Consider the following 21,820-nt stretch of genomic DNA (forward strand, 5'->3'; position numbering starts at 1 on the left):
GAGTGTGTTAACAGAGTGTTGAAACCTCTTTTGTATTTAGGCTCTCACAAAATTCCACAAACATACCTGGTCTGTTACCTGCAGTGTAGTTGGAAAAATATTTTGGGATTCTGAAGGTTGCCTTGGCAGCAGGGGAAAAAAGGGCTGAGACTTGCTGTGAGAGAGAAGGTGGAAAATAAAGAGGTAGAGACGGTGGAAAGTTCAGTGAGGCAACAGAAGAACAAGCCAGAAGTGATTAATTAAACATAAATTTATATAATGCAGCAGTGTGCCCCAGAGCAGTGTGCTTAGTTATACAAATATGTTTTGATTTTTCTATCACAGAGATCAAGTGCAACCACGGTATTTTCTGTGGGTGTGATCTCATGATGTTTGCCTTTTTTCTTTTTTTTTTTTCCCCCCATTAATTTACAGGCAGCTGGGATTTGGTACTATAGGAGCAAATATACGAGAGGTTAGCTGAGTATGATTTTGATACATGACTGTTTGTAGTGTGCTCTTTCAGCGTGGCTCTCTGTAGGGATTTCGGCACGGATGTGAACTCTCAGATGATGAAACTGTCTTGCCGGTGTTGCAGGAATCGGATTGTAGCCTAGCGCCTGCATTTATTAAGTTCCACCTTAAAATGAGTTACTGTTGCTCATCTTACTCATAAGAGAAGGCTGTTCCAGAATTTCACTCCTTGGATGGCTAGAAACCTAATTCCCAGCCTACGTTTATTCATCAATTTGAATGTCAGTTATCACGAACTGAAAAGGACGTTTTATAAAGGTTAATCGGTAGCGTAATATAAAATTGAATGTTTATAAAAGAGTTTGTCACAAATTGCAAATTTCTTTGAGCAAGAGGGCTGGAGGAAGGGACCTCGAGAGATCATCTCCGTCCAGCATCCCGTCCCAAGGCAGATCCATCACTGCCTGTGCCGTTCTAAGGTTGTCCTGTTAGGAAGGTTCTGCCACTTCTCCGGCTGACCGAGCCCGGTGCTCTGCTCTCCTCCCTGCTACACAGCTTTTGTAAGAGTCCTACTCTTTTCCTGCCACTTTTGTAGGGAACACGTTCTCCCTCTGCCCTCAAGGCAGTCTCTTACGTCTCTAAAAACCATTCTCGTGTCTCCCCACTCCTTTCTGCCTAAAGATTCTGGATCGTTCTCATCACCCTCCTCTGGATTCTCGTCGTGCCGCAGTGCGGCGCCTGTGGCTGGACGTAGCTCCTCAGCTCGGCGCCGGCTGTCCTCTTGCTTAAACACTCCAGCACGAGGTTTGCCTTTCCACAACAGCTTTTTTACTCTCACTGTAACCTGCTGGTCCTACTCCCTGGAGGTGCTTCCCTGTCCTACACAACTGGTTATTCCTGCATCAATGCAATTAGTGCGTTCCTTGGGAATTTTTTCCACTTCCATCTGTTTGAAGTGGCTGTTGTCTTTAATCCGCACTTGCAGGCAGCAGTTTATGAGCTCTTTTACCACCACTCGTGATTCCAGGCTGGCAGTTCTCAGAGAACTCGGAGTGGGATGATGAGCAACATCAATTTTGAGGTGTCTGCATCTGATAGGCTTACTGGTTTAATCTTTCCCAACTTTTGTTATCATGCTCACATAATATATTGCACGCAGAAAGAAAAAATTATCTGGCTGATAGACAAGGACATGCCAGGGTTTTATAGATCTCTGCAGACCTTGTGGTGATTTTATTTCCTTGATATCATAATGAAACCAGCGTTCAAGTTCAGTTATTGTAGAAACCCACCCTTGAACTTGGCTGCTACAGATGAGCTGGTTTCTGTGAATGTCTGGTTTCGTATGGGACGGGTGACCCTCTTTGTAAATTCACTTCATTTCTAATAAAGAGAATAAAAAAGGAACACAGATTTCTCTGCCCTCCTCAGATGAATGTTGGTTGTTCCCAAGGGCTTGCAGTGGTATCAAACACCTTTTTTTTTTTTTTTTGAAAGCTATTTAAAATGCAGGTTGTGGTAAAATTTAACAGTATCACCGAAAGTCATCATAATGTTTTTCAAATTATCTCCCTCCTTTTGTTTCCTTGTTTCATTGAGGTGCGTGAATATTAGGAATTAAGTAGTTGTGCCTTCCTTGCCAGAAATAACATCCGTGGCAGACGTGCTTTTCCTTTACTTGGGAGGAGTGAGTCTTGGTCTATTATGTTGTAACCAGGATCATCATTAGGCCACTAGGGCAGCTATCAAAATGGAGTTAAATACAATTTTTGGAAACAAAGTTAAAGCTTCCCCATTATATGATTGAGAGTGAGAACTAGGGATGTAATTATGACCACGTTCTCGCTTCGGAGTGGAGTGGCCGACTTCAGGGTTTGTTGTCTGTTTACCTGCAGTCTCACTGCTGCCAGAAAAACGAGGAGAAAATGAGATTTGCTTTCTTCGCTCCTATGTATAGACTAGATTGGCTCTTAATGCAGGGTCAAACCACATCTTCAGGGAGCTTGATGGGCAGAATAAAATGATAGCCAGTCCTTTTAAGATGAGAGATGAAAGACCTCCCCTTAGCTCCACGGAGGAAGGCTTCTGGGGCTCCCAGGAGCTGCTGAGAAGGTGATTCTGAGAGAATGATGAAAGTGATGAAGCCTGGGAGCTGCCCCCGGGGCTCAGTTCCTGAGGCTGGAGCAGCGTCAGGGGAGGTGCCTGAAGCCCAGCTGCTTGCCTGCTTCTCTTCTTCAGCCATGCATGTGAAATTCCCTGTATAAAAGACCTGTGAAGAAGCAGTGTGTTTGTAGGCAGGATTTTTCCTTCTGTCTGAGCAGTAAGACTTCCTTTTCTTATGGGTAGCACCAGTATCTGCTTTTCAGCTTGTTAAATTGTGCCAATTCTTCTCAGCTGTTTATAACTTGCTAAACTTAACAATCAGCATGGAAGTCTTCCATGCTGGAGTTGTCTGCCTTGGTGTGATTTGTGTGGCGTTGTTTTTTTTTTTTAAAAAAAGATTAATTTATTGTACATATGATTTTTTTTTTTTGTATTCTCCAAACCACTTTTTTTTTTTTGTGATATTACTACACTGACAGTGCAGTAGTCAAAAGAAAAGCTATAGGAAATGTTCCAGTTATCCAACTTTTAATGAATAATGCCTCAGCTTTAACAAGTATTGAGATAAAGATGTTTCTCACGTGCTGAACACCAATCCCATTTCTTTTCTCTTGCAGCGTTCGAGTTGGAGCAAGAGGTTAAGAATCACCAGCAAATTGAAAAGCACAAAGCTGCAAGATGTCGGGCCGAAGTGGGAAGAAGAAAATGTCCAAGCTGTCACGCTCAAGCAGGGCGGGTGTTATTTTCCCTGTGGGGAGGATGATGCGCTACTTGAAGAAAGGAACATACAAGTACCGGATAGGTGTGGGAGCACCAGTTTACATGGCAGCCGTCATAGAGTACCTAGCAGGTAAACTGAGAACCTGATCCTGCAAGTGCTGATCACACACAGAAGCCAGGGATACCCGTGGGATGCGATATGAAGGTGTTCAGCACCTCTGAAAATCGGGCTCTGCAAGTGCAGGATTTGTTGAAATTTGCTTAAAACACTAAGGAGATTAATTTGCTTCTTGAAGAGGCTGAGGATGGAAATTTTTCTCCTTTAGAGGCACCATGCTTGGTCACTAGTTGAAAGGATTATTTTTTTATTGCTTTGCAGAGTGAGGAGTCACATCTAGGTAGTTTCTGTCCAAGAGAAAACTGATACGAATCAGGCTTTTGATACACCTGGATGTGACTAACAGGAGGAAAAAAAAGGACACCCACCTTCTGCATGTATTTTGCTTTTTAAGTGAACAAACTGTTTTGCTGGCTGCGTTTCTCCTTGCAGAACAGTGTCAAAGTGTTGTGAAATGTGGAGGTTGTTCATTTGAGTTTTAAAAATCTTCTTGGCTTGCCTAAGAGTGTAATGAAAATGTGTCAGTGTTTAAATCTTCCCACACACCCTGAGTTTTCTTTTCCCTTCCTTTCTGAAATTGACCTCAGAGGAAGGTGTCACACGGTGATACAATATACTGCAATTTATCGCAGTATTTCAGACTGTCCTACGATCATATGTGCTCAGTTTCTTATTTAATTGTGGAAAATAGCACCTTAGCAAATTGTTACGACGCCCGGTGGAGAAAGGATTCTGGTTCAGGTTACTTAGGTGCTACAGATCGAGACTGAGGTGCATTAGAGAATCTGTGAGGAGTCACAAGCCTGGATGGAATTAGCTGAGTGAGTTGTGTTTCAGGAGCATGATTATTGCCAATGGGGCATGGAAGAAGCTTGCCTGGAGCCTGGTTATCTGTATAATAGCATGCCAGTCTTTATGCAAACATTGCTGTCTTTTTTACACATGAAAGCCTGTTCAACAAAAGCACTATTTCCTCTCAAAAGTGTGAATAAAATCTGAAATAGTGGTAATTTCACTATTAATAAATTACATATCTGATGATGCCTACTAGCATGTTGCAGAAACTCTCACATTTGTGCTGATTAATCGCAGGATAAGAATTGATTATTTTTTTCTGAGATTACTTCTGGAGTTGGAGTGAAAAAGTATTGCTTATGTGAAAGAAATGTAAACAAAATGTTTAAGCTTGCATTTATGTTCAGCGCCAGCTCCTTCAAGAGATAAGGCCAGAAAAGGAGCTGGTTTTAAAATAAAAGAAAACATCACTGAAAATCAGAATCAAAATCCAAGATGGTGAGCATCTCTCCCACTTGTTTGATTTTTATTTAATTTTTTCACTGTGTTAGAACAAACATGTTTATATTAACATCATTTCACCACAGAGAACGATCAGTAGTACTCTGTGATTTTGGAGAAGATCTTTCGCTTCATTAAGAACATACTCATATTTGCACAATCCCGTTTCAGACGTTAAAAGTGAAGTCTTGTAACTGCAGAGATCTCTCTCGCAGTGGAGCTGGTGCAGGTGTGTTGTACCGAGGAGGTCTGTGACTTGCAGAGCTGTTTAGCTGCCTGCAGCATGGAGTGCTACTCAGCAGGGATGCTTCAGAGGCTGCAGGGAGTCAGGGGCAAAGGTGGAGACAGAGTATTTGTAGCTTTCGTAGCTTCCCTGCTCTACCACAGTGATTTTCAACCTTGGTTTTGTTGGTAGGCTCCTGTATGTTTTCTAGAGGAGGTCCGGGCCTCTTCAGGAATGTCATAAATATGTATTTCTCTGTAGCAAGGTGTGCTTGCTTTACTTGATATCATCGATTGTGAATCACTTAGGAGTCATCTACAGCCTTCTGAATGCCTGGATATTGCAAGATGAAAGCCATATTACACGGGGTTTGGAAATTGCACTAACTTTTATAACTGAATAATGAGAATGGAGTAATATTTCTGAGCAAACACTTATTGCTGTGGATAGTGGTCTTTCCAAACCAAAGTTTCTGTGCTCTATCCAGAGTTTCGTTTGAAAAGATTACAGAGGTGGATAGTTCAGTTAAAAAACAGTGTTGCAACGTCTAACTCTGCTGATCTAGTTATTCCTAATATGCGTGTGTGAACAGTCTTTGGTTTTGGGAAGCCTTTAGAAACAAAATGTGGTTTTCCAAGGCCTTTGCCAAACAGGATATTATATATCAAACTGGTAACGTTTCTTAACGCTATCCGATGCTTCCTATTACAAATTCCAGTTTTCTTTCATGGACTTGCAGCTATGAAATGGTGGCTACTCAGGCTGAAAACCTGCAAACAGGGGAACTGCTTCAGGCTAAATCTGGGAGAGCGGGAGTGAGGGAGTCTGGTTCTTAAACTGTTTCACAGAAGTAAGTTGAACTATGTTTTTTTGTTAAGTTAAAACTTTCACGAGAACTTCTCTAAACACCTGGGTACTTGTCTGTGTTTGAGCAGAGACTCGATGCTTTATGAAAGGAGAAGGGTGGTTTCTGCCGTCTCAGAGAAGTCCGCTCTCTTTGGCCAAGCTGTAACTTTGAAAAAAACACAGGTTGCTCATGCTCAGCAGAAAATTCTTTGATTTTAATAGCTCAATATCTCTGAAGACTTGTTCCTCACTGAGCATGCTGCAGCCTCTGTCAGCTCCCAATGCTGCCCAGACTGCCTGTGCATCGTTCCCCCGGAGCGATGGAGCATGTCTTGACCTCTCAGCTCTGACGTGTGACAAAACTGCACGTGGGCCACTCCGTGCAGTGGCTGAGCATGCTTCAGCCCTTGGCTACAGGTGGTGAGAAGGGCTTTCCCCCTCACTGCTGTCCCCGGCTGCTCCTGGTCACAGCACTGAGAGCACAGAGTGGGCTTTCTGTGGTCTCAGCGGTACCGGGCAGCACAGGGGAGGAAGCTCTCTGATGTGAAGGCAGAACCTACAAAAGCTGCACAAAGAGGGGTGGCAAGAGGTCTGGGAGTGGAGCCAAGGGAGTACATGAATAGGAGTTGAAGGAGAGGCTAATCCTACTTACTGGCCGTGAGGTGAAAGGGCAGGCTGGAATTAAGTGGATATGCAGGCTGGGAGACTGGGAATAGATTCCACATTGGTCAGAGAAGGAGACTGGGAACATATCATAATATTTTGGGGAGCTGATGGTTATGGGAGAAGAATATTGACGTTAGAAACAGAGCTGGGGATGGATCTGGCTAGTGGGGAGAGCTGAACTGAGGACCAGTGGGGAAGTAAATGGCAAGGGGTGTCCAAAAATCTTGCCAGGAATCTGGAGAGTAAGTTGGAAAAATAGGGCATAGGCCAAGGATTGGATGGAGGGGGTGCTGCTGAAGAACCTAGAAAAGAAGATGGAGCCTGAGTGTTGCTACAACTGAGAAGAGTGGACAGAAGAGACAGAGACCATCCGGGAAGGGCAACTGAGGTAGATAGAAGTCTCAAGTGTGGATTGCTGAGGAAAGGAGAATAGGCTATGGAGCTGGGAAAGCAAGTCATGGCTGGGATAGGGGCAAGGTAGATGAGGCTGGAAGGGTCAAACAGGACCAGAGCTGTCTGATTGCATTCATCCAGGGCCTAGCATGGACCAGCAATTCTCCTGTGAGCGACCAGTTGTGCACGTGGTGGCCTGTATTTATGTTGCCTTGAAGTGCTGAGCCTCTTGACTAACATCATCTGGATGGTGCATATAGATCTTGAGTGTCCTGATTCTCAGCTGCCACACGGTTCACACTGCCTTTTGGCTTTGGTATGTGTTCTGTGTCACGAGCCACTAAATCCCCATTTTTTCCCTTTGTGTGCAAGATTCATCGTGGCTGCACTCCACAGCCATTACCAAGGCCCAATCTGCCCTTTGGTTTATCAGCCCCGTTGTTAAAATGCCAGCAATCACCGCAATGTATCTCAAGAAGTGGTACTTTTACCTCAACTAATTAGCTAATGTGAAGATCTCATCAGTGTTCTACGGCGTTTTTTTTTATAATCTCTCTATGCCGTTTTGTATCTTAGGCTTGAAAATCATATTGCAAAACTGCAACTTAATTCCTGTCCAGAAGGCTGTGTTTGCTGGAACAGTGTTGGGCTCCATTGGCTTCAGAGTTAAAACTCCATGAAAAATTTGCCTTGGTCCCACTGGATTTATGGACATTGCAACAGACACATGCCAGATTGTGCTCTGAGTGTGCACGGGGCTGACTACCATCGTCATCATCTAAATCAAACATCGACTGCGCGTGTCCTACAATGCATCTTCCCAAAATGTAGGCAAAGAATACAGATGCCTCTTGCTTAGGAAGCAGAAGACATGTGAATGGTGTGCTAGTCAGAGGAACTCACAGAACGTGTCAATGGAAAGCCATCTTCTCTAAATTAGGGCGGAACACAACCCCAGCAACTACCTCTTCCTTCAAAGGACATCAGCTGGCATACTCTTCTGTCTGTTGTCCTCATCTGCCATCAAGAGGCAAATTGAGCAGATACTTTTCCACTTGCAAATGGAGGACCAAGGACTCCATCATCTGATTCGTCTTTTCAGAGCAAAGGTATTACTGGTAGATTTGTACATGGTAGTGTAACAGGAACTGTCCCAACTTACCTTAAAGGCGAAGTGGAAAACAAGATAACCTGTCTGAAATCTTTCCAATTCTGCTAGGAGTAGTTCTCCTAGATCTTTCTTATCAGTCCAGTTGAGCACTTCACAAAAGCAGGCTGAGCTCAGCTGAATGCCTAGCCTTGACCTGGCTATGATGCTGTGAGTTCCTAGATGCTCCAAATCTGTTGATCCATCAGCTAAAGAAATCTCGTTTTCCTCTATGTCACACCATGAGAAGATGTAATCCCGTTCAGGCCATAGCTTGGCTTCCTCTTGTGTCGGCTGGAAGACAATTATGTTATTCCCTGGTCCTGAGCGCTTGTCAAAGAGGAGAATAAAAGAGCTCCTTTAAAAATACTACGTGTTGTGTAGAGTCGGTGGATGGTTTCTGGGCATTGCTCTGTTGACCAGCATTCGGTGTCTACCTGAGGCCAAGGTAAACTGTGGCGTGTGGAAATGAGCTGGTTTGCTTGTAGCTATCTGCGCTGAAGATATCTGAATGTGAAGTTATGCTTCCAGTGTGGAGGCGTCTTTGTGGATTTTGAATCTTGAGGGAAGCAAGATTATTTCAGATTTCACTTTTCGTTCGTAATGCCTGCTGCTGAGAGCACGTAAAGTAAAACCAACTCATGTCTGAGAATATCAAGATGACCGGTTTCAAGAGAACTTGTTAGAGTATAGACCTTTATTATAGGACCTATATTCTCAGGCTAGTCTTAGAGTTGAGGTAACCTCAGCTGTCAAAATGTTTCTACTTGAAATGTAAAGCGCTTTCTTTAGGGATCTATTATTATCAGGAGAGGGTGTGATAACTGAAGCCTCCAGATTTGATGTTGTGTTTTCCAAGTGCCGTTTTATATTCTTAAGACCGAGTCCTTGCCTCCAGCATTAGAAAAATATGCACATCGACAATCGTTAGGAGGTGGTAAGGCAATTATTTACCTATGCAAATAATTGGCATCCTTTGATAAGATATATGCGTATTCCACAGTCTGCCATACGTCATCTCTACCTTGGACTCCCTTCTTCCCGGTGTCCTGTGGTAGATGGCTGGCGTTTGAGTGTTCTGCGTTTTTTGCTCTTAACATTAGGCAGAGGACATTTGAGTGCACCATCAGGATGCTGCTGGCCAAAGGACCCAGAACCTGGGGGAGTGGGGTGAGCACACAGGTAGCAGGATGTGCCTGTTGTTGGCACATCCGAAAGAACTTCGGTTACCACGCAGGTAAGTATGTATTGCCTTTTTTTTTTTTTTCCCCCCCTCGATGCAATTTTCTCCTGCTATCAGCACACCTCTGCAAAACCCACTGGAGAATTCTGGGTCTCTTTTCTTGCTTTATGCTGGTCTGCACAATGACTGACAACCTGTTCCTGCTCTCTGCTGCTGCGTTAGCTCCCCTGGGAGTTGGGTGTGAAACTTCCAGCTCTGCAGCCCCTACAGAGGTGAATATAGCTGGATTATGGAGGTTCTACTTCTTTAAAGTCCAAGTCAAACGTTCCGAAGTCAAGAAATGCCAGAGTCAAGGTTGCTGGCCCAGCCCAGTGTGTATTTGTGGTGTGATACACTTTCCGATTGCTGAATCGCATACCACAGCCTCGTAGCAGTGGCCTGGTTATCACAACCACGGTTTTCACGCTTCCTAAAATTTAAGAGCTCATCTTTGCGACTTTGATAGTGTTTCGTGAAAGTGGTGCATGAATAGTTGTGAAAATTTTCAACAGACACGGACTGTTTCTTAAACAATTCACTGTGAATAGGCACGTAATTCAAAACAACAGCTTTTACATCTCCGACTTGCAGTGAAGTATGTATGCTGTATAGGAGGGAAAACTTTTGGTATTCTGAGTGAAATCAAAAGCTTGTATTTTTCCCATGAACTAAACCTCTTGTTGAAATCCTTTGGATTTTAGCCAGAGAACATGATGTAGTTTTCCACTAGATTTTTCATGAAAGTTCTTCTTTTTATGATAGTAACAGTTCTTGATTTAGTTGATAAAAAGGAGTAAGATATCATTAGTAAGACACTGATAGGCTGTAACTTTCTTACCCCTGTTAACTGACATATGTAAATGCAAAAGCAAAAACCAGGGACACTGGATACTTTTAAAATGAAACAAGCTGTGAATATGATTTTTATGGTCATTTGGAGCAAGACATTCCCTTCTTCCTTCTCAGTGTCTCAGTAGAGTTCTTACCTGAGAAACAACTTCTGAGTAGGGGCCAAAATCTATAAGTTAATGAATTATACCGATTGCTGCAGTTTAAATCAACTCAGAAAGGCGTGTCTGTGTTTCCTTATCACAATTAGAAAAAGCTCAGTGACTTTAGTCACAGTATAAATGTTACTGCAAATTTAGAGAAACTACCTTTGAAGTGACCTCCTGTTCCCAGGGATGCAGAAGAAACTTTCTACCAGTAGTTCGTGCATTCTCTGCTTGCCTCTAAGTCAAAACCTGTCATATCTTGTTCTGAAATGAAGCTTCTCACAGATTTTTCAATGCCCTTTAATGCAGAATTGCAGCGTCACCTGGCTGATTTGTTGGCTTTCAAAGTGTTTCTTTAATGCACCTCAGTCTTCGTCTTACCTGATCCTGAGAATCCTCGCTGTTTTGTCAGAACTGTCTGCACTAGGTTTGGGGTTTCATTGCATGCTTTACTCTTACAGGGTTACTGCTAAATTTTGGACTGCTGATAGATATTTTTGTATGTTTCTTGGGTTTTTTAAAGACAAGTCTGACTTGAGACTCATAAAAGAAGTTATGTGAACCAAGCTTAGCATATTTTCTGCTAGCAATCCTTTAGGGAATAAGGAAGGACAAGTTATTTTACGTAAATTTACAAATACATTGACTGTGGTTTGGGTCTTTCTGTAGCAAAGAGCATTTAAATCAGGAAACGCCCCTGAAAAGGTAAACAGATATTAAGAAGGAATGTAAACTGGGTATATGATGTGTACCTATGCTGCGTTTTTGTTAGTCATTTTCATCTCCATGTGTTTGCAGCTGAAATTCTAGAATTAGCGGGAAATGCAGCACGAGACAACAAGAAAGGAAGAATTGCCCCCAGACACATCCTCCTGGCAGTTGCAAACGATGAGGAACTGAATCAGGTACCCGTTTACTTTTCGGTGTGAGAGTTACGCGCCGTGGCACGAACGAAGCTGCTACCACGGAAGGTCAGAAACAGCTTAGTCTGACATGCGAATGAGAATGCAATAATCAGAGCAGAGGACGACAAGATTGTGCCCACTTGAATAAAAGCAAACAAAAAAGAAGGTTCTAAGATATCTCATCTTAAACCCTCTGGATATAAATTTTGTTGCCTGTGAGTCCTGTTGGAGGGTAAACTTAATGCTTAATTTCTTTCCTTAGGGACATCCAGTACTTACAGAAAATGTGCCATATAGAAGACCTTTTCCCAAAAGTTGTAGAAATGTGTATTTTCTATTATACTGTCTGTGAGGCCCATCTTGGGTAGGGATCTGGCTCACTCTCTTCTATTCCTGCCTCCAGGACTGCCTCCCTGTTCCTATGCTCAGGTCCCATTAGTACCCAGACTGTGGTTTGCAGTGCTCTGACTCTGAGGATCATTTGTGGGATCACTTCTGCTGAACTTGTTGAGTGAGAAGAGAGATCGTGGCATGGGCTGTGAATTGCAGCATTCAGGGGTGCCAGAAAGGTTCAGCCAGCATCAGAGGATCTCTTCTTGGTTGGCCCCATTCGAAGATGGATGACATCATTCACACTTTGAAAGATTCCTGCAGTTTATTTGACTGCTTTAAATAATGAAAACGTGGTGCCTATGAAGTCATCTAGCTCTGTTTCCTGTCAAAGGCACTGAAAAGTCGAAACAGAGGCCAGGACAGAGGGAAAATCATGCTAACACTACCAGCCCATTCCCTGTTCCGTGGTGCTGGTCACTGGCTGGGACCAGGTCTAGTGTTGTCTGTTAGGAATCAGCCAGACTCTGTCCTCCATGTAGTATCACAGCCCGTTCCTGTTGCTCACCTCTGCACAGCAGGTTCTTGGGGCTCATACTTGGTTTCACTGAATCTGTTTCGCTGCCAAAGGGATCTGCAACCCGTCCTTTGAGCGGGGCTGTGGTGCAATCTTTTTTTTTTTAAGTAGTCTGCAGGCACTTATCGTCTTTTCTTACCCTCGTTCGCTGCTTGTGAGTCACCAAGGACAGGTATGGAAAAAGACCAGCACTGGAAGAGAGAAGAGTGATTAACCAGCACAGTAACAGAGTTCTCTGGGGTGTTCTGGCTGACCTCACCATCACCTGCCAGGTTTTTTGTTACTGTGGATATTCCCCCTAGTAGTTCTTTGGGGTTTTTGGTTAGTGGGTTTTTTTTTTCATAAGAGGACAGGGTGCAATGCTTTAGGAAGTGTGGACTCTCCTTGCATGTGTGTAACGTGGTCAGCAAAACCAGCTTGAGAGCAGATCAGAGAGTCTCTAACGTGCTTCTTTACACTGCTTCTCCTTGCAGTTGCTAAAAGGTGTGACTATTGCAAGTGGAGGTGTCCTGCCCAGAATTCAGCCAGAGCTTCTAGCCAAGAAACGGGGTGCCAAAGGCAAATCCGAGACCATCCTTTCCCCTACTCCTGAGAAGAAGGGAAGGAAATCCATGGTGAACAAAAAGAGTGGGAAGAAGGCAAAGTCTGCCAAGGCCCGGACACCCAAAAAGGTAAGTGTGAGGCAGATACAGGATTCCAGAGGTGTGGGAGAGGGAGTGGATCAAAACCAGCTAAGATTATTAGGAGGAATAAATAAGCTCTTCTGCATTATTTGTTTGTAGCAACTGGAAATGAAAGGTAGGAGTTGATAATAGACACACTAGGATTTTTTTCTTTAAACTTCAGAAATAAAGGCAATCACGGTATTTTTTTAATGAATTTCCGTAACAAAAAACCTTTAAAGCTTTGAGGGAAACTTTTCAGATTTCCATGTCACCCTTTGCAACACTTTCTTGATAACTGTGTAGTATCTCTTTATGTCCACACTAGGTGTGTGGCAGTGAACTCTGGCTTTTAAAACAAAGGAAGCTGTATTTTAAAACCTTTCCTACTTGAGAGGTGTCATGCCTTCAGCCTCGTACAGTTACCAGGTTGCCGTTATAAGACTTTTCACTGTCCAGAGAACTTGTCCTGACATGGTACATAGATGCCATCTTGACAAGCTCTTTGTTTCGTGTGGTTTTAGGTGTGCTGTTTTTAATGGTTTTTAAAATAGTGGTGAGAAGAATAAATGAATCAGAACTTACCACTGCACCTTCCCTTACAGTTACCCATCCTCTGTCACCATCCAAAATGGTTTAAGTTCATAAAGCAGTAACCCAGATCAGTGCTCTTGGTTTGTAATTCCAGAGCCTGCATCTTAAAACACTCCTACATTTTTGATTGGGTAGGATTAAATGATACTAAGCTTTTACCTAAGCTTTTTACACTTGTGTTAAGCACATCTTTCTGGAGGCCTCTAAGCTTTAAGACATTTCGTTAGCTGAGAATATGCAAAACCAACTTTTTAAAAGAAAATGGAGTTGCTTAATAGGATGCCTCTGTGTATTGATCTCAGCTACCACTTTACTTTGAATTGTGCACGTGCAGAGTTTGGAAGAGTTAGTTAGTTTCTTGACATACCTTAAATCAAATATTCAGAGATGTGAAGACATGCTCCTGCAGCCCTGGCAGAAACAGATTTCCTGCTCCTGGAGCTAGGCTACATGAAGGAGTATGTCCCTTCAAGCTTCAGCTATTATTTATTCCATTTTGTCATTCTGACTGCTTGTATGGAGGTGTGATGGCTCACTCATGTCAATATGGATTCAGCTGTGTGATTTATTAGCTGAGACTTAAGATTTTTTCCAGATTATAAAGAAGTTTTTCCTTCAGATTGGAGCATTTGACTGGGTTACTAAGTTACTAAGTTTGATTTAGTATGAGCTCTGTTCTGTTAGCAGCAAAAATAAACTAGCACACACCCACTCGTAAATACAACTGTAATTGTTAGTAAAACTACAGATGGATGTGGGTGCCCCAACTCTTAATGTGACTACAAACGTATGTAATGCCTCAGATGAACCTCTGATGCTTAGCATTATATAAACAGTGAAGACCTCTGTTGTTACATAATCTTTGGAGATTAAAAGGCTATGAGTAATATATTGATCCGAGAAGATGAGGTTTGTAGTAACTGACTCAATCTATCCATTACCGAATAATGGTAAATGTTGATTTTATTTTTTTTTTTCCTTTGAGAGTTGTTGCTTTTTTCTCCCCCCAAATAGAACAAACAAAAGGACAGTGACAAAGAAGGAACTTCAAATTCAACATCTGAAGATGGACCTGGGGATGGTTTCACTATCTTGTCCTCCAAAAGCCTCGTGCCAGGACAAAAGGTAATACAAAGTTACAACACATTGGGATCGCAGCAATGGAACCTACCATAAATGGCAGGATGCTTTTGATCTAACAATCATCTCTACATTCTCCCTTAGTGGTTCCAGATTTAAGGCCAAAACTCACTCAAGGCATGGACAGGGTAAATGGTCTCTACAAACAGGTCTGCAGATAAAAGATTTCCAAGGGTAATGCTGGTCAGCCTGTCTCCTCTAGAGAGAGCCGTACTGATTCATTTCTTGGCCTAAGCTATGTCAGAGTTTTGTTCAGTTTGGACTTGGCTGTGTTGTGCCTGGCATACTGCCAAACCAGGTTTAACCTTCTAGGCTATTTATTATTTATAAAAGAGTATTTCTGCGCCAGGTCGCAGGATCACCCAGCAACTTCCACATGTTGGTTTGTGCCAGAAGCCTGGGTGCTCCGTCCAAAAGTGGGCCGTGTGACACTGCTCTCACTGCTCGAATTGAGGACCTCACCAGAGCTGCAGAGCATGCTGACCTCTCCATCTCAGCACAAACTGTGACACCTTGCCTGGCCAGAATTACAGAACTGTCCCACCAAAATACCTTCATGTCCTTGGTGTCCAGCCTACTGTTGGCCCTATGCTTTTTTTTTCTTTTTTTTTTTCCTGTACTCACCAAGAGGAAGAGTTTTTTTGCCTGCCTTAATTTTTGGACCCTTTGTATGAAGTTGGAGTTTTTCTTACAGTTTTATCTATGGAGATACAGTCAAGATTTTTTTATTCTTTTTTTTTATTCTTTCAAACAGTAAGGTCATCTGGAAAAAGTGTTCTTCCCGAAATTGCTTCTGTAAGCCCCCTGTACTGATGGTGTACCCTGTTGTATGAAGCAGCACTTAATAAGTTCAATCTGTCTGATCCTACCTCTTCCTAAAGCAGTGATCTACAGTGTGCCAGACACGTAATAGATCCAAAAGATGGCTAAAAGCTGTAATCTGGCTGAGTGGATGAAACTTTAATCTCCTTTATTCAAGTTCAGTCTTGTCCTAAGTTTCTGCAGAATCTGTGCAGCTTCTCACTTCCTTCTATAAAACGGGCAGGGCTTGTTGTTCTGGTTAAGACTTAAATACTACAGTGTATCTTGGAAGAAATGAGGCGTGCTGGACACATGTTCAGCAACTGTAGAGAATTTTTAATCATTTTTAGGGTTTCTGTGCTCTGTTGCTCAAAGCTACGAGGCTGTGAAATCTGGGGAGCAGCCTTTTTTGGGCACCTTAAGACAGCAAGTTTTGGCCACTTCCTATGTCCAGATGCGTGAGTGGGTAAAGCATTCTTTATTTTATTTATGCAAGGAACTGAAAAGGTAACTAATTACTTGGGTGGTGAAGCTCTTATAGATCAGGATAGCATTCAACCCTTCTTCTCAGCTGCTACAGTAGTTTACTGGGGGCAAGTGTTTCTACAGGAGAAAAGCTTTTTAATTTTAGGGATTTTCTCTTTAAACAAAAGCATTTCCCACGTCAGCCTTTTCTCTTTGAAGTGTGATGCTAGAACATGAATTTTCTAGCAGTAGCTTCCTCTGGAGGAAGCTCCCAAGACGTGGGTGTGTCACAAACTAACCTGGGTGGTGTACAAATTAATTCATTAAAGGCTAAAAATCAGAATCACACGTCTTGAACACAGTAAAACTACTCACAGAATCATAGAATGGTTAGGGCTGGAAGGGACCTTCAAAGGTCATCTAGTCCAACCCCCCTGCAAGGAACAGGGATATCTCCAACTAGATCAGGTTGCTCAGGGCCTTGTCCAACCTGGCCTTGAACGTCTCCAGGGATGGAGCATCCACCACCTCTCTGGGCAACCTGTTCCAGTGTTCTACCACTCTCATAGTAAAAAATTTTTTCCTAATATCCAACCTGAACCTACCTCCCTCTATTTTAAAACCATTACCCCTTGTCCTATCATAACTGGCCCTCCTGAACAGCCTCTCCCCATCTTTCCTGTAGGCCCCCTTGAGGTACTGGAAGACCGCTATAAGGTCACCCCGGAGCCTCCTCTTCTCCAGGCTGAACAGCCCCAACTCTTTCAGCCTGTCCTCATAGGAAAGGTGCTCCAGCCCTCTTATCATCTTCGTGGCCCTCTGAAAGACTTCAGCTTTCTTTCGTTTTAGTTTTTTGGTATGAAAATGATTTTGTACTCGGATTGCTATTTATTTTTCTTCCTACTCCCTCATTATTATTTTACAGCTTTCTCTGACACAGAGTGACATCAGCCATATTGGCTCCATGAAAGTAGAAGGCATCGTTCACCCTACAACTGCTGAAATAGACCTCAAGGAGGAAATAGGTGAGGCTCTGCTACACGCAGAAAAAAACAGATCTAGAGTTGGAACAGTAGCTGGTCTACTAGCTGCCTGCTGAGATCCCATCCTGTTTCATCTGAGTCTTCCCAGGGCCATAAAATATCACTTACAACACTTCTGAAAATCAGGCTGGATCTGACTAGGTATAACAGGCTAATCACTAATTTATCTTTTTTTTTTAATGATGCCTTACGACAATCAAAACACAGATAATTTGTTGAAGCACATGAGCAGCAAAGGTGTAAATAATCATTATTGCGGTCTCTATTGGCTTATTTTTTACATTGCCTCTGAAAATTCTGTGACAAAAATTATATGCTAGTAACACCTCTAATTATGCTTTTCATTGTAGGATTTTACGTACTTTAGAAATACTCATGTACAAAGCCTTATACTGCTCATGTGAAATACAGAAATATTATTGCTGCTGGTGTACAAATATGGAAATTGAAGCAAGAGGGAGGTAGAAAAGTTATGCAGTCAGTCACACAGAGAGGCACAGGATCTAGTAGCAGGCTTTGGGATCATTGTTTTATACAGTCAGTCATCAAGACCTTCACTGGCATCCCAGCTGTGTTTATTTCAGAAAGAAATAGAGTTTGTATGTTGAGTTAGTTTTGGAGGCTGAAATCTGAGTCCTGAAAAGCCCACTCTTCGCTATTTTAGCCATAAGTCAGAGCAAGGTAGCATTCTTGCAGATAATTGTATTAAAGTAATTTTCATTAATAATATACAGGGGTTTTCAAAACCAATCAAAAGTGAACTTTATCTGTGGGTAGACAGAGTGGTGAACATAAACATCAGCTGCTGCTGCTAGAGGGAAACAGGATAATATATGTATAATGTTCCTCTTTTAAATAATGTAGAGTTGTTTTTTCGTGCTGATACTTTGAAGCCAAGGCCTTTTGCTCTGTGTCCTTGCAGGCAAGGCATTGGAAAAGGCCGGAGGGAAAGAGTTTTTAGAGACGGTGAAAGAGCTTCGCAAATCTCAAGGACCTTTGGAAGTTGCTGAAGGTAAAAAGGATACTGTGCTCTCTTTTGGAAACAGCTCATTTCATGTGTTCTTTTCTGTGTACATCTGATCTGTTCTTGATTATATATGTGCCTTTGCTTATGTGATGTAAATGTTTCTGTTTCTTAGTCGAAGCTGTTGCTGATAGGGACTGCCTGCTTAGAGAAAAAAGAGGAAGAATAGGATACCTGTGTGCTGTGCACATTCTGTCTTTGGGCTTCTAGGTGCCACCATAACTTACAGCAGGCTGATTAATTTATCTTAGGCAATTTCTGTCTGTGGGAGTCCAAAAATAAAGGAAACTTGTGCTGTCACCTATGTGCCATCTTTCCTGTCCTGTTTGTACAGCATTCCTTAGTGAGAATCAGAAACAGCTCTCAGTCTAACCTCTGAGGTTTAAGAACAGTGGTAGTTTACAAATTAACCTGTTTTATGCATATTTGATGCACTTTATAATCCAAAAAATTACCTTACTTTGAACACAAATAAAGATGTGATACGATCTTTAGAACTGGCATGCTTTGTGGAAAAGCAATCACTACTCTTCTCCCAGGCACTACAGCTACATTATAGAAATACAAATTACAGCAGAGCTCCCCTCATAGAAATACAAATTACAGCAGAGCTCCCCTCAGGTGTTTAACACATCTGTAGCAGTGAATTGTTTGGGACTTGAGATTATGCCATCCTTTGTGGAAAAAGTTAAACCAATTTATAGGAGTTGAAGGTGGCTGGAGGGCAGATGGAGAGAAGTTACAATATGTCTTCTAGTGCCTTATTTGCCTTAGTATCTCAATACGCAAACTAAATGCTTTAAACAGTCTAGTTTTGGAAATTCCCTAAATGAACAGCCTAGTTCCGTAATCTCAAATGACAGGGAAATTTTTGTACGAGATATTTTGCTTCACTTTTGCATCGAATCAAAAATATATGCTGTGACATCAATGTAAACTACTTTTCTCTGTCAGCATGGCTACCTAACTAGAAAATAGACTCCTGTTATGCCGTTAAGGCAGTCGCAGGAAAGAAGATAATCTTCGTTTAATAGATAGGAAAATGTATGCTCTCAAGCACTACGTTGTGTTGCTGTGTTTGAAATTGCCCCTTCTTACTGGTTTTGGGGCAAGTGATAATAAATGGTTGTTAATCACTGGAGATCCACTGCAGACACTTGAGCTCTCAGGATACGTGTGGTGTTTGCAGTCAGTTTGCTCCCTGTGGTTAAAGGCCTGGTGTTTCTCTTCTGGTTGAAATTTAGTAGCACAGTGAAGCATTAGACAGAATTCCTCTGTGATGGTGGGCAAGTGACTAAATCCAAGTTTTTCATCCTTGGGCTTTAATTGCACAGCTAATTTCAGGGTGTTTAACCTGAGATTCCCGAGACCGAGATTTCCAGAAGTGCTAATGGTCACAACTGCAACAAAAGCAAACTGGTGCCGTGCTGTGGACTCTGCAGGTCCTGGAGAAATATTAGGCTTTCTGAAAAATTAATCTGAGATTCCTAATTGGACATAACTGGCGGAGACTTTCAACAAACATCTTTGATTTTCATGTCATCTGAAATTACCAAGCTGTGGAGTGGGTCTAAATATTACTTCCTAACACTCTGGAGCTGTAATGATGATGCAGGATAGTTGTGCAAAGCATTCAGATAAGGCTATGACAGCAGTGCAGAAATGTCTCCTGGAGGATTAATGATACTGTGTTCAGTGCAAGGTTTTCATACTTTGCATAAAACAAATCCAGAGGCCATGCTGAATGAGAAAGCTAAAAAAATATTATTGAATAGCCGTGTGTTAACTAAATGAGCCCTGGGCTCTTTGGTCTCAAAGAAATAATAATTGATCACAAAAGTGATGATGAGACAGTCAAACTATGATTGCAAGTGAGCCATTGTGGCATAATTTAATTCGTAATGTATTTCTTTGGAGAGCTAATGTGATTAAGAAAGTACGTTGGATTGAGAGGTCATTGCAGGGTGGTTTTTATTCAAAACTAAATGTTATATTTTCATTTGTGTTAGCTGCACTTACTCAGTCTAGCGGCCTAGCTGCAAAGTTTGTCATCCACTGTCACATCCCACAGTGGGGCTCAGACAAATGTGAAGAGCAGCTTGAAGAGACCATAAAGAACTGCTTAACAGCCGCAGAAGACAAGAAGTTGAAGTCCGTGGCTTTCCCCCCGTTTCCCAGTGGCAGGTACGACTCTTTCTGCATACGAGGATTCTGTTTTGGGTAGCAATGGTATAATTATCTATCAGAGAGCTGCTGCTGCTGAGATAGAGGTACTGTCTGGTCCGTGGCACGAAAGGGGCTGCCCCTGCCTCCCGAGGGGGCTCTGACAGGTGCCATCCGACACCGTGCTGCTCCAGATTAAAGGAGCTTGAAGTGCAGCGTTTGCATGGAATGACCAGAAAGCCTTTATATAGAGAAGGTAGCTAACCCACAGGAGAGCTGAGTGGACTTGCTGTGTTTTCTATTGCTAGGCAGTAATTTTCATTCTTCTAGTATGGGCCTGCACCGCCTCAGTCTATGTCCCTTCATTTTGCTGTGGTGAATCTTATTAAAACTACGTTCGTACTAATAAGATTATGCCAGCATGATACTGAAGGCAAGTTAACAGTGATGCAGCCTGAGCTGGGTAAATGTAGGGTCTTCACTGAAGTCATCCCGAGAATATATATTAAACAGACTAGTCACACAAAGTGCTTTCTTTCAAAAGAAAATATTTCTCAAATATAGCTCTGCTTTCAAAAGGGAACTATGAAACCAACTGTGAAAGTACACATTTCTTTCTCAATAACTAGCAAATAAAATGTGCTTGACTAAGAAATCCAAAGGGTTTTTTTGGGTTTTGTTTGTTTGTTTGTTTTTAAACTGTGAGTTTTTAATCATGCTTGGTCTGTGATCAGAAGAAACCTTACACAATCCCCACTAACTGCAGAAGTTGTTCTTTTGCGTTTACATGCTTATGTTTAATTTGAAATATAACTACTGATTTTTGTTAGTAATGCCCAAAGAGTAGAGTACATAGTAGAGTCCAGTTGTGTTGGGCCGGTAGTGAGTAAAATGAAAGTAAAACTGTGTTGTGATCAGCGAAATCACCACACGTCACTGAATACACAGGAAGTGACAGTGCCGTTTTTACACAGCCACTTTTCAAGACAAAATAGGATTTGTATGGATGAAGACAAAAGAAGAAATACAAGGGCAGTGCAATTTTTAATGATTTTTCTTCCTTTACACGCAGATCTTTTTGTTTATAGTCTTCAGTCAAAGCTTTTAGCTTTTCAGATTGTAGGTAAGAGAACATTACCGTCAAAATGAATGGATGAATGTGTCTTGGCCTTAATTTGGCTTGGGGTTGTAATTTCAATTATTTTCACTTAAGTCTCAAGCAAATTATTTTTAGTGACAGAGTGAGGAAGTCAGCAAATAGTTGATTTTTTTTTTTGTTTTTTTTTTTTTCACTTTTCAACTAAAGAAATAATCATCCCTTGAACTTTATAGCATGCCCAGCATGGCATGGAAAAGCTTAATTCTAAGGGAGAGCGTTAAAAAACTGTGTGGCTATAAAAAGTAGAAGCAAATGAAAACAGTAGCTATGCCAGCAAGGAAATTAATACAGCAGCAGATGAGTATTGCTATGAAAACCTTGGGGTTTGCTTCTGGGATTTACCTACTGCAGAACTGCAACTGGCACTGTCTTAACAGCAGCCTGTAGTTGGTACCGCCGTGGTTCGTTGCTTTCAGCTTCACGTGTGCATGATGCTTGCACAAGTGGCTGACACTCACTTGTTCTGTTTTCTTCCCCTACCACATAGAAACTGCTTCCCAAAACAGACGGCAGCCCAGGTGACTCTAAGAGCCATTTCCACCCATTTTGACGGCACCAGCTCCTCCTCCTTGAAGAACATTTACTTTCTGCTCTTCGACAGTGAAAGTATTGGCATCTATGTGCAAGAAATGGCCAAGCTAGACACTAAGTAGCAACGGCAGCCAAATGAAACTTTTATTTTTCAACAAACTTGAGTAGCATTAAAAGCATTAGAGGTGGGTTTTATTTTTTCAATGTGATGAAGAGGGGGACTGGTAGTAGCGTGATGTGTTGT

The 21,820-nt window shown here is 42.2% G+C and overlaps 1 protein-coding gene across 1 annotated transcript; it reads left to right on the top strand.

Moving 5' to 3' along the window:
• The first annotated feature begins 3,234 nt into the window (after positions 1 to 3,234).
• On the top strand, positions 3,235 to 21,698 carry MACROH2A2 (macroH2A.2 histone). Its single transcript, XM_009989989.2, has 8 exons — positions 3,235 to 3,406; positions 10,981 to 11,087; positions 12,468 to 12,665; positions 14,265 to 14,375; positions 16,582 to 16,681; positions 17,622 to 17,711; positions 19,733 to 19,907; positions 21,533 to 21,698. Exons 1-8 carry the CDS (start codon positions 3,235 to 3,237, stop codon positions 21,696 to 21,698), a joined length of 1,119 nt encoding a protein of 372 aa, XP_009988291.2.
• The last annotated feature ends 122 nt before the right edge of the window (positions 21,699 to 21,820 follow it).

The sequence above is a fragment of the Tauraco erythrolophus genome, chromosome 9 (assembly GCF_009769465.1).
Source record: "Tauraco erythrolophus isolate bTauEry1 chromosome 9, bTauEry1.pri, whole genome shotgun sequence".
NCBI classification, from domain to species: Eukaryota; Metazoa; Chordata; class Aves; order Musophagiformes; family Musophagidae; genus Tauraco; species Tauraco erythrolophus.